Source organism: Arvicanthis niloticus, chromosome 9, assembly GCF_011762505.2.
Source record: "Arvicanthis niloticus isolate mArvNil1 chromosome 9, mArvNil1.pat.X, whole genome shotgun sequence".
Taxonomy (NCBI): Eukaryota; Metazoa; Chordata; class Mammalia; order Rodentia; family Muridae; genus Arvicanthis; species Arvicanthis niloticus.
Genome location: NC_047666.1, coordinates 62,335,938 through 62,347,976, shown reverse-complemented (window position 1 = coordinate 62,347,976; position 12,039 = coordinate 62,335,938). Strand labels below are relative to the sequence as shown.

General features: G+C 49.8%; 1 protein-coding gene across 1 annotated transcript; it reads left to right on the top strand.

The window, feature by feature from the left end:
• Positions 1–1,392: 1,392 nt before the first annotated feature.
• Lag3 (lymphocyte activating 3) lies at positions 1,393–9,245 on the top strand. Its single transcript, XM_034512314.2, has 8 exons — positions 1,393–1,926; positions 2,330–2,477; positions 2,874–3,166; positions 3,802–4,065; positions 4,606–4,881; positions 8,108–8,344; positions 8,620–8,750; positions 9,000–9,245. Exons 1-8 carry the CDS (start codon positions 1,869–1,871, stop codon positions 9,174–9,176), a joined length of 1,584 nt encoding a protein of 527 aa, XP_034368205.1. The 5' UTR covers positions 1,393–1,868; the 3' UTR covers positions 9,177–9,245.
• Positions 9,246–12,039: the final 2,794 nt, after the last annotated feature.

Below are 12,039 nucleotides of genomic sequence, written 5' to 3'. Positions count from 1 at the left end.
AGTAGGCCTAGGTCTCAACGGAGTTTGGAAAGAGAACTCCCAAAGCGTGGACGTGTTTTGACTCGTGGGAAGCAGGGTCCTCGTACACGGGGTAGCAACAGACTCCAGAGTTAGTTTTCAGGACTAACTCTGTCAGGCCTGTCTCCTTGTCATCTGTCTTCATTTTCTCAGCTGAGCTGAGCTAGGGAGGAAGGGTTGGAGTCCTCCAGCCTTCTGCCTCAGTTTCTCTTGTTTTGTGACAAGTCTTACTATGCAGCCCTGGCTGGCATGGAATTTACATAAAGCTTCCTGCCTCTGCCTACCAAGTGCTGGGATTAAAGGTCTTTTTTTTGTTTTGTTTTGTTTCATTTTGTTGGCATAAGGTCTACCTTGTAGCCAAGGATGACCCTGAACTCACTGGCCCAAGCAAGCGAGCTTCAATCCACACCACCTTCCAAAGTCTAGACTGCCAGATGAACTCCACTGTTGCTGACACTTTGATCTCTCTTGAGTTTTCCTTGCTACAAGATGCCTGCATTATTCCATCCCCATAGACGCTTGCCTTCGTTTTTTGTAGTACAGAATCTTGGGGAGGGGGGGGTGGGGGCTTTGAAGATGGGAAAGCATCCTATTGTCCGGGCTGGAAAGACCACCACTCAGCAGTTATGAGTGCTTGTTGCTCTTCAAGAAGACCTGAGTTTGGTTTCGAGCATCCAGATTGAGCAGGTCACAAACCACCTGTAACTCCAGTTCCAAGGAATTCGACACCCTCTTCAGGCTTCTGAACGTTCACACACGGGTGGTGAATTTATGTATACAAATACAGTCATAAAAAATAGACATTTAAAACGAGTATCCCATTGTCATCTTCCTAGAAGATGAAAATTCACCCCATAATGCAAACAGGGTTAAGGACTAGACAGCGTTTGCCTTCATGCTTCCTAACCTTGGCAAGTTATTTAGTGCCTGTGAGCCTCAATCCCCTCATCTGTACAAAAAGGGGAGAGCATCAGGTTTCACAAGTTGCTTTATGGAAAATGTATAATATGATATGTGGCACAGAATAAGGTTAACACCATGTAGCGACTATACTTTTCCACCAAGCCCTTACCCAGATCTGGTAGCTTGTGGTGTGGTGTGGTGACACTATTGTGTACCTGTCCAAGAGATGCTGAACAGCTGAGGAGGCAGTCTGCAGTGCCTTTTTTTTTTTTTTTTTTTTTTTTTTTTTTTCTCGAAGTTAATGGAAAAGAGTCGAGAAGAAACTGACTGTGGGGACACTTAAAGTTACAGCTGTAGTTCTAGGAAGAAATGCTTGGCAGAGGACAGAGAGAGAAAGAGAGAGAGAGAGAGAGAGAGAGAGAGAGAGAGAGAGAGAGAGAGAGGAGGAGAAGAGAAGGAGAAGAGAAGAGAAGAGAAGAGAAGAGAAGAGAAGAGAAGAGAAGAGGTGAAGAGGGGGCGGTGGGGAGACCCGGAGGAAGTAAACAAGGGGAGTGCCGCCACAAAGATGGAGGGCCCGACTGCTGGGAATCAGCCCCCTCACACTTTCCACTGCGAAGTGAAACCCCACGCCTTGGGGTGGGGGGCGGGCAGTGGGGAGGAGAAGCAGAAGGCCTAGAGGAGCAGCTCAGATTCTAGCTAGCTGCAGTGGGCTTGCCTGCACTCTGCTCTGGGCCCCAGCCCTGGCCTTTGATCATTGTCCTGCTGTCTTCAGACCCCATTCCTGGGGGCCCTTCTTCCCATACATTCATTTCCTCTGCCTCACCTCCCTCCTTGTGGAACTTCTCTTTCTCTCCCTCTCTCTCCCTCCCTCTCTCTCTCTCTTTTTTCTCCCAGGACCTTTTTCTGACCTCCCTTGGAGGGCTGGGGAGGCCCAGGCCATAGAGGAGATGAGAGAAGATCTGCTCCTTGGTCTTTTGCTTCTGAGACTGCTTTGGGAAGCTCCAGGTAAGGCCGGGAGTCCTGGAAAAGCCAGCATGTCTCTTTTTTTTTTTTTTTTCATGGCCTGTCTCTTTAGCTCTGTGGTGATCTTCAAATGCCTTCTCTTTTTAGGGGGGGTGGGGGAGGAGTTAACACATGTTTTCTTTGTGTTGCCCTGGCTGTCCTGGGACTGGCTCTATAGACCAGGCGGGCCTTGAACTTACAGTGATCCACTTGTCTCTGCTTCCCCAGTGCTGGGACTAAAGGCATGCGCCATCACTTTGTGTAAGGACAGTCCTTCCGATCCCAAAGCTGCCTCCGTCTCCCCTTAAGAGGGAGGAATGATGCTTCTCTCTTAGGAATGCCAAGGCCCTTCTCTGTTCTCAAATCTTTTGGCTCAATGCCCTTGGCCTCTCTTTTGCTCCACTAGTTGTGTCTTCAGGGCCTGGGAAAGAGCTCTCCGTGGTGTGGGCCCAGGAGGGAGCTCCCGTCCACCTTCCCTGCAGCCTCAAATCTCCCCACCTGGATCCCAACTTTCTGCGAAGAGGAGGGATCACTTGGCAACATCAACCAGACAGGTATGAACTCCAGAGTTGGACAACAGAACCTCCCAGTGCTATCCTAATGGATAAAACCCCGTCCAAGCCAGTTTTGTCCTCTTTGTGAGCCCCTCTCTCTAAAGCCAGTAGCTCAGTGTCCTCTAAAATCACACAGTCTTCCTGTGGATTTTCTCTGCAACCTGCTCCCCACACACCTGCATCCTGTAGTGCCCCACCTCTCCAGCAGCAGATGGTGCTGAAGACCAACGGAAGTGGGGACAGGGGTAGTTATAGGGGAGAGGGGAGGCTGCTGACGGTCAAGAGGTCTCCTAGGCGGCTTAACTTTATCCTCAAAGCATGCTTGGAGTGCATCTTCTTCAAGGCCTTTTTAAATTGCGCAGTAATTTCTCGGTCCCATTCTCTCTCCCCAACCAGTGGCCAACCCACTCCCGGCCCGACCCTTGACCTTCTCCAGGGGATGCCCTCGCCTAGGAGACCTGCACTCCGGCGCTACACTGTGCTGAGCGTGGCTCCAGGAGGCCTGCGCAGCGGGAGGCAGCCCATGAATCCCCACGCGCAGCTGGAGGAGCGTGGCCTCCAGCGCGGGGACTTCTCTCTGTGGTTGCGCCCAGCTCGGCGCGCCGATGCTGGCGAGTACTACGCTACCGTGCGCCTCCCGGACCGCACCCTCTCCTGCAGTCTCCGCCTGCGGGTCGGCCAGGCTTCGAGTAGGTGGAGCGGGACAAAGGGAGAGGACCTGGGAAGCAGATCCCTGCTTCCCGGGGGCAGGGAGAGCAGTGGTTAGGGTTGTGCTTTAGACCCTGCCTGTAGACCTCCAGAAGTGTAAAAGAAGGGACGGCCTCTTGATGGCAGGATGAAAAGGCAGGGTGGAAAGTGCCCCCTGAAACGCACGCCTCTAGGCGGGGATGAGGGGGCTATGGAGAAATTGTATCACACGTCCCCCACCCCCACCCCCCAGCTCCCTTTCTCCCACCTACAGCCGGAGTGCCATCCCTGGTAGAGGAAAAGAAGGGGAAGCACCTTTTCTTTGGGGGGCTAGAGTGATTTATTTAAGACATTTGTAGCTCATTCTCAGGCCAGGTCTGCCCAAAGAAGGATAGGCCAAGCCAACTAAAGTAGAGGCAGGAGACAGTGGAAAGGAGTCCGGGTCTCTTGGAGATCTACTCTTAAGCACCCCCAGGTTTCAGAAACTGAGTTGGAATGAGTGGCTGTGTGGAGAAGCTGAAAGCAACGTCCCGGTTTCCATGAGTTTTCAGCTTGGTTTGGCCAGCTGCGTTGAGAAAGTATTTCCATCTAGTGGACTGATTTTTTTTTTTTTTTTTTTTTTTTAAATTTTGCGCAGTGATTGCCAGTCCCCCAGGAACCCTCAAGCCGTCTGATTGGGTCATTTTGAACTGCTCCTTCAGTCGTCCTGACCGCCCAGTCTCTGTGCACTGGTTCCAGGGCCAGAGCCGAGTGCCTGTCCACAACTCACCGCGTAGTTATTTAGCTGAAGGTTTCCTCTTTCTGCCCCAAGTCAGCCCCCTGGACTCTGGGCCCTGGGGCTGTGTCCTCACCTACAGAGATGGTTTCAATGTCTCCATCACGTACAACCTCAAGGTTCTGGGTAACTCTTCTAAGCAGTCTTTGCTCTTGACCACAACCTTCCTGCTCACCACCTCCCCTGACTCATGGGCCCCCAAAACTGTTTCTCAGCTGCGTGTGGAGTCAGTGTCCAAACCATTTTCTCTCTGGGCATCTTTTAGCTGCTGTCACTCTTACTTTATTTATTTATTTATTTATTTATTTTCATTTTAGCGTACATTAGTGTTTTGCCTGGCTACATGTCTGTGTCAGGGTGTCGGATCCCCTGGTACTTGACCTACAGACACTTGTGAGCCACCATGTGGGTGCTGGGAATTGAACCCAAGTCCTCTGGAAGAACAGCCAGTGTTCTAAACTGCCGTCTCTCATTCTTTAATCCCTTGGCTGTTCAGCCTTCTGATAGTCTTTGGTCGCTTGCTGCCTCAGTTTCCCTGGTTTATCTATTTTGTTCTGTTTCTTTCTACATTGCAGCCAAATCCTTCCTTCACCGTTCTGTCTTGCTTCCTTGATGTCCCCACCCTCTAGCCCTTGGTAATGACTTGGCTTTTCCTTTTCTCTCCAGGTCTGGAGCCCATAGCCCCTTTGACAGTATACGCTGCTGAAGGTTCTAGGGTGGAGCTGCCCTGTCACTTGTCCCCAGCTGTGGGGATCCCTTCTTTGCTCATTGCCAAATGGACTCCTCCTGGGGGAGGTCCCGAGCTCACGGTGGCTGGAAAGAGTGGCAATTTTACCCTTCAACTTGAGGCTGTGGGTCTGGCGCAAGCTGGGACTTACACCTGTAGTATCCATCTTCAGGGGCAGCAGATCAGGGCCGCTGTCACGTTGGCAGTCCTCACAGGTCAGCCACAGGTGGAAATGGAATAGCTTCCTTGCACGTGTGTGTGTGCGTGTGTGCGAGTGCGCATGTTCCTCAGCACGTGTGTCAAGGTCACTGGACAACTCTGTGGGGTTAGTTCTCTCCACCCGCCTTTCTCTGGATTCTAGGGTTTGCAGAGCAAATGCCTTTTCTCCTGTATCTTAGGATGACCTTGAACTCCAGATCCTGCTGCTTTCAAGGCCCAAGTGCTGGGACTAGAGACTCACACTACTGTGCCTGTCAAATTATGAGCTGTTTTTTTTTTTTTTTTTCACCCCTGTGATAAAACAAAACAAAAAACAAAACTGAAACTGAAAATCTCCCCTTGAGTCACAAAATAAAAGTTCCATTCTTCTCTGAGGGACTCCCCTACTCTGAATTGCTGGGATGTCTGAGAAGCTAGAAACAGAGATGATAAAGATTTGAAGAAAAAAAATTTTTTTAAAGATTTATTTATTCATTTTCTGTCTACGAGTACACTGTAACTGTCTTCAGACACACCAGAAGAGAGCATCAGACCCCATTACAGATGGTTGTGAGCCACCATGTGGTTGCTGGGAATTGAACTCAGGACAGCTGAAAGAGTGAGTAGTCAGTGCTCTTAAACACCGGGCCATCTCTCCAGCACCCCCCCACCCCCCAATTTTTTTGAATGGTTAAAATAATGAAACATATATTCTCAAATCCTTGTCTTCGTTTGGCATAGGGCTCGGTTAAAATTGTGGGAGTTGACCTGGGTTTAGAAGGACCAGATAAATCAGTCCCTTGACAGCAAATATTTAGTACATAGGGTTTTGTCTTTTTATTTATTTATTTATTTATTTATTTATTTATTTATTTGTTGAGACAGCGTTTCTCTGTGTAGCCCTGGCTGTCCTGGAACTCACTCTGTAGACCAGGCTGGCCTCGAACTCAGAAATCCGCCTGCCTCTGCCTCCCAAGTGCTGGGATTAAAGGTGTGCGCCACCACTGCCTGGCTTGTTTTTAAGGCAGAATAAAACAAATATAGGCAAAAACAAAAACAAAACCACCTCAAATGAGAAAGTATGTGTTCCTTGACTGGCAGCTGTCACCTGTGACAGATCAGCTACATCTGTGGTTACTTACCTTCGGTCATGAAGCAGCACCACATGACAGATGCTCAACTATGTATATTGGAGCCAGGCAGTGGTGGGACACTGCTGTAATTTTAGCACTTTGCAGGAGGATCAGGAACTCAAGGCTAGCTCCAACGTATGTGATGGTGAGTTCAAGGCCAGCCTGGTCTACATGAGACCAAAACAAACAGATAGACATTGAATACATGAATGGGTAAATGACCTAACAAATAATTTTTTTTTCTCGAGACAGGGTTTCTCTGTGTAGTCCTGGCTGTCCTGGAACTCACTCTGTAGACCAGGCTGGCCTCGAACTCAGAAATCCACCTGCCTCTGCCTCCCAAGTGCTGAGATTAAAGGTGTGCGCCACCACTGCCCGGCCCTAACAAATAATGTTAACCCTGAATCCTACACACATTTTCTATCACTCTATCTAGATATTATGTTGGCTCAACCCCCCCCCCCCCCCCAGCTTCCCAGGGAACCTTATCTTTCCAGGTTACTCCTTTGCTGACTCAGTCTATCAGCAACTCCACTGGAATCCCACTCGTCCCGAACTGTACTTTGCCACCTTCCACAGTCTCCAAAGTCTACCCACTCTTCTGCCTTTAATGCTTCCGGGTGCTCTAGTTTGAGCGTGCTTTCGAGGCAGAGGCAGGCAGATCTCTGAGTTTGAGGCTAGCCTGGTCTACAGAATGAGTTCAGGACAGCTAGGGCTACACAGAGAAACCCTGTCTCAGAAAAAAAAAAAAAATCAACTGTGTTCAGATGCTCAGGGAGAGAGATTGCCATTTCTGCTGTACAGAGAAGGAGTGTTCACGGACACACCACTGTGAAATGTTAGACTCGGGGTCTAAACTTGAAAGTTGGGTATCTGTGTCACTAAGTCCCCCCATTCCCTGCTCAGCAGGGTCAAGGCCCTTCCCCATTTGTCTGTCCCTACCCTCCTATCGCTAGTCAACTTGGAGCATGTTCTGCCTGTGGATGAATCAGTTTCTTACTTGTTCTGTAAACATTCAAGAAGCCCCCATAACCTTCATCCAGAGGCACTGCAAAGCTGGGGGCACTGGTGTGAGTGAAGTAATGGGGGCCGGGGAAGTTGTGGGGAGTACTGGGTCCTGATTCACCTGACTGAGCTGAGCATTGAGAGTCTGAGCAATTTAGAAGAGCGTATGCTTGGGAGCTGTGTGTTTCTGTGTGAACATGCATGCATGGGGTGAGATGTGAGGATGGAGTGTTGGATCCCCTGGAGCTGCCAGCTGTGGGTGCTGTGAACAGAACATGGGTCCTTTGGAAGAACATAAATCCGAACATCTTAGTAAACCCTGTCTTGAAAAACACACACACAAAAAGTATTTTATTATACCTGTACGTGTATTTTGCCTACTTATACATCTGTGTCTTTCACCCACAGAAATAGAAGAGGGCATTGGTCTCCCGGATCTGGAGTTACAGACAAGATTGAGCTGCCATGTGGGTGCTGGGAATCGAACCTGAGTCCTCAAACACCAAAGACTCTTAACCACTGAGCCGTCTTTCCAAGCTTATTTTATGTTTTAAAACAAGGTCTCATGTAGCTCAGGCTGACCTTGACTTCAATGTGCACTGGATCTTTAGCTTCTGATTTTCTTGTGTCTATACCAGTTTCTATGGTGCTGAGAACTGAACCCAGGGACTCAGACATTCTAGGAAAGTGTTCTGCCAACTGAGGTGAACCCCCAGCGTGAGTGCTATTTTTCCTGTGGCCTTCAGTAGCAGTCTGAGTTTGAATAACGTCTTGAAGGGTTGGGAACATTTTGATGGCAGTATTGAGATGACTGTGGCCAGGTGGGACAATCCCAGTACTTATGAGATGGAGGCGGGAGGATCAGGAGTTCAAGGTTATATTTGACTACATAGGAAGTTTAAGGCCAGCTTCAGTTTCATGAGATCCTGTCTCAAAAATACCAAACCAAACCAAAGATAAGTATAGCCGTGCCCTATGACCTCTGCCCTGAGGTTTTCCCAACCTGAGCCCAGTCAGAGTTAGGTGACAGGAGACATGGATTGCAACACTGAGGGCAGCTAAGGGGTCAAGGCCCCCATGAGTTCTCTCTCCTCTGATTTTTCAGTGACTCCTAAATCCTTTGGGTTACATGGCTCCCGGGGGAAGCTGTTATGTGCGGTGGCCCCAGCATCTGGAAAAGAAAGATTTGTGTGGCGTCCCCTGAACGGTCTGTCCAGGAGTTCCCCGGGCCCTGTACTGGAGATACAGGAGGCCAGGCTCCTTGCTGAGAAATGGCAGTGCCAGCTGTATGAGGGCCAGAAGCTTCTTGGAACAACAGTGTACACCGCAGAGTCTACCTCAGGTCTGAGGTCCCAAAACATCATGGCCCCAACTCAGAAGCCTTCCAAGTCCCCCACCCCTGCCTATCTCCTACCACCTCTTCTCCCCCTCCCCCTTCCGTCAGGGACCTGACTTCCAGCTCTCTAGGCCTGACCTATTTCTGTCACTAATTAGCTGAATGATCCTGGACAAGTCCCTTAAACTCTCTGGCCTCATTGTATCTGTATTGGACGAGAGTGTAGCAAGCTATCCTTTTTCCCCTCCAACCCTAGATCTGATCCAGTGCTTTCTTCACAGGTGCCCAGAGTGCTAGGAGACTCTCCGGTGACCTTAAAGGAGGCCATCTCTTCCTCGTTCTCATTCTTGTTGCCCTCTCTCTGTTCCTTTTGATGACGGGGGCCTTTGGCTTTCACCTGTGGAGAAGACAGGTGAGCTAGGACACAGCTCCCCGTCAGACCTCAGAGTGCTATGTGGGATCCCCCTTCCTCAAAGAACCATAATGGGTTCTGAATATGCTCCCAGAATCCCTGTACTGGGAACACCTTGTAGCTGGGAAGCTTAGAGGGGCTGAAAGAAGGCCCTGGGCCAAATGGGGAAGGTCTGGAAAGGAAACAGTAGAGCCCCGTGGTTATCCTGCTTCTTCATCCTCCATTGTCCTTTCCGTCTTTCCCCCACAGTTGCTACAGAGAAGATTTTCTGCCTTAGAACATGGGATTCACCCACCTCCGGCTCAGAGTAAGATAGAGGAGCTGGAGACGGAGATGGAACAGGAGACAGAGCCGGAGCCCGAGCCCGAGCCGGAGCCGGAGCCCGAGCTGGAGCCACAGCTGGAGCCAGAGCCCAGGCAGCTCTGACCTGGAGCTGAGGCAGCCAGCAGGTCTCAGAAGCTCCGCCTGTCCGAATAAACTCCCTGTCAGCAGCAAGCTGGAGTCTCTTTCTTGTCTGGAAAGGTTCCTGCCTCTCCCAAGCCACTAGGGGCTCCCTTCTCTCACTCTAGTCTCACAACCTACTTTCTCCAGCCAATCTTTCTCCTCATTCCCTTTTCTGTTGCTTGCCTCTTTGTTTCTTTCTCGGTTGTCCCCTTTCTATTAAACAATCTGTTTTTCTCCCTGAAAGCTCCAAAGAGCCCTCACGTCTGACACTTGTAGCCCTGTCCCATCTTGTACCCACATTGTGCTGGCTCTCCTGGTCTCCTTTATATTCTTGTCCCTTTGGTCCACACCAAGCTCAGCTGCACTTCTGTATTTGTGCTCAGACCCTTGGTTACAAAGACGGAAAGCACAGACAGGCAGGCGCGAGTGCTCACACACATGCGCGCGAGCGCGCGAGCGCACACACACACACACACACACACACACACACACACACACGCTCGCGGGCTTCGCATCACGTGAAGTCCAAGAGATGGGAGCCTCCTAATCTTTCCGGATAACCAGCTGACGTTGCTACCTCTGCCCCATCCCCCATGTTTGTCATCCGTAGGTGACTTCTCTGGCCCCAGGCATGACAACACACTGCCACCTAGTGGTCACCATTCGTCACACCTCAGAGGAGGTCACTGGACCAACTGCCGCAGCCCGGGACATCTAACACATTGCAGTGGGCTAGGTGGAGCTGGGATGCAGGTGCTTCATTTACATGTGCACTCTGGGTGTGCAGCCTTAAATGTGCTCCCAGCATCTGTCACGTGTCTGATGTACCCTGCAGAAGAGGGACTAAATAATACATGCTTCAGGAAATACAGCCCTGGTACTGGCAAGGTTATAATGCACGTAAGACAAAGGGGAAGGCTGTAAACAAAGACCACAGGCAGGGAGAAAAACAAGCCCCAAGGACACTTGTGTATTGCTTGTGGGAGTCCTAACTCTTGGGAGGTAGAGGGAGGGAGATCTCTGTGAGTTTGAGGCCAGCCTGATGAACCTAGTGAGCTCTAGGACAGCCAAAGCTACACAGACAGACCCTATTTCAAAAACAAACAAGCAATATTTTAATTATTACTAGGCCAGTGGGATGGCGCAGAGGGTAAAGGAGCATGCCACGGGAGCTTGGTGACCTGATTCACTAATGCCTGGAGCGCATGCAAAGGTGGAAGAAAGAGACCACCAGTACCACAAAGGTTGTTCTCTGAACATACATGCCATGGCACCCTCTCATATCTGCACCATGAACACACATAATAATAGGTTTTTTGTTTTGTTTTTTTGTTTTGTTTTTTTGTTTTTTGTTTTTTTTTTTTTGAGACGGGGTTTCTCTGTGTAGTTCTGGCTGTCCTGGAACTCACTCTGTAGACCAGGCTGGCCTTGAACTCAGAAATCCGTCTGCCTCTGCCTCCCAAGTGCTGACATAATAATAATTTTAAAAGAAATAAATAAATAGACTGAAAGGGGCTCAGGAGACGGCTCAGCACATGCCTGGAAAGCATGAGGACCTGAGTTCAGATCCCCAGAACCGGTATAAAAGTTAGGAGAGTTCTGAAGACCTTTTAGGACATTGCTTTATAGTGCGCCTGTCTCTGGTCCCCCTTCCAGTGCCACTGGGTTTTCACCTGTGACAACCCAAGAGTTCCAACCACGACCCCAAGCCTCTGAACGTTAGACTGCCTTAAATGGCTGGGTGTTCAGGCTTCGGAGACTCCCTACGGCTCAGCACAGAATAATGGTGTCACTTTTCATTCTCTGTTGCCAAGTCTCTGGCCCCTTTGTCTCCATGGAGACGGAGCTCTTGAACCCTCTGTTTATGTTCAGGCACCTGTGTAGGGTGTTTGTCACAACTGTGTATATGCCACCATGAGACTCTTGCAGGCTCCCTTCCTCTCGGGGTCACAGCTCTCCTGTGCAGAGCTGAAGCTTCCTGACAAATGGCAAAGGTCCAGGCTTCACAACGCAGAGCTCTCGGGTCCTACCCTTTTGATTGAGGTCCAGTGTGTCTCAGCAGCCCTGCCTCAGGTCTTCTTTCCATGGCCTTAGTGGAGGCCACCATGTTTTCGCAAGGCAGGGGTTTCCTGGAAAGTTCTGTGGGTGGCATTTTTTTCCTTTGCACTAGATAATAACCCATACCCTTTGGGTTTGTGAGAGGCTCACCAGGGCTCCTACAGGGACTTCCCCAATGCTCTTTCATGAAGGGAACAGAGGCGGAGTGGAAGACCACCTTGGTCTTCTGTCTCACATAGAAGATACATGAGGCCCGTAGCAAAGAACACAAGGGAGAGGGGCTGGCAGCTTGTGTAGAACAGTGTTGCACAGTTCACACAGGGCCCCACTCTCTTGCCAGCAGGATAACTTCTAGCCCTTTCTGTGTCCTTATAAGATCTCTGAGAGTTAGGATAATTCACTAGGTGTGTCCTCAAGTGGTTGTTTGTTTTGTTTTTTGTTCTGTTTTGTTTATTTCATGGTATTGGAGTTTGAACCTAGGATCTTCTGTTTGTAGCAAATGTTCTGCCACTGGGTTCCTTAGCTTGTTGACCAGTTAGTTTGTATCTGTAAACCAGACTGGGAGCCTGAAGGGGAAGGGAGCCTGTGAGGAGGCAAGTGGCTCAGGGAACTTTAGGGGTTGGGCAGGGGTGGGGTAGGGGGGTTCGGGTGGGGAATCATCTCAGAAGTAAAGAATGTATATTATAGCTATATATTACTGCACTTAAAAAAAAGACACACACCCAGAACTGAGTAATCCTCCTCTAGCCAGAAATCAGGCTAGCTGGTAGGGCTGGTACAGTGTTTG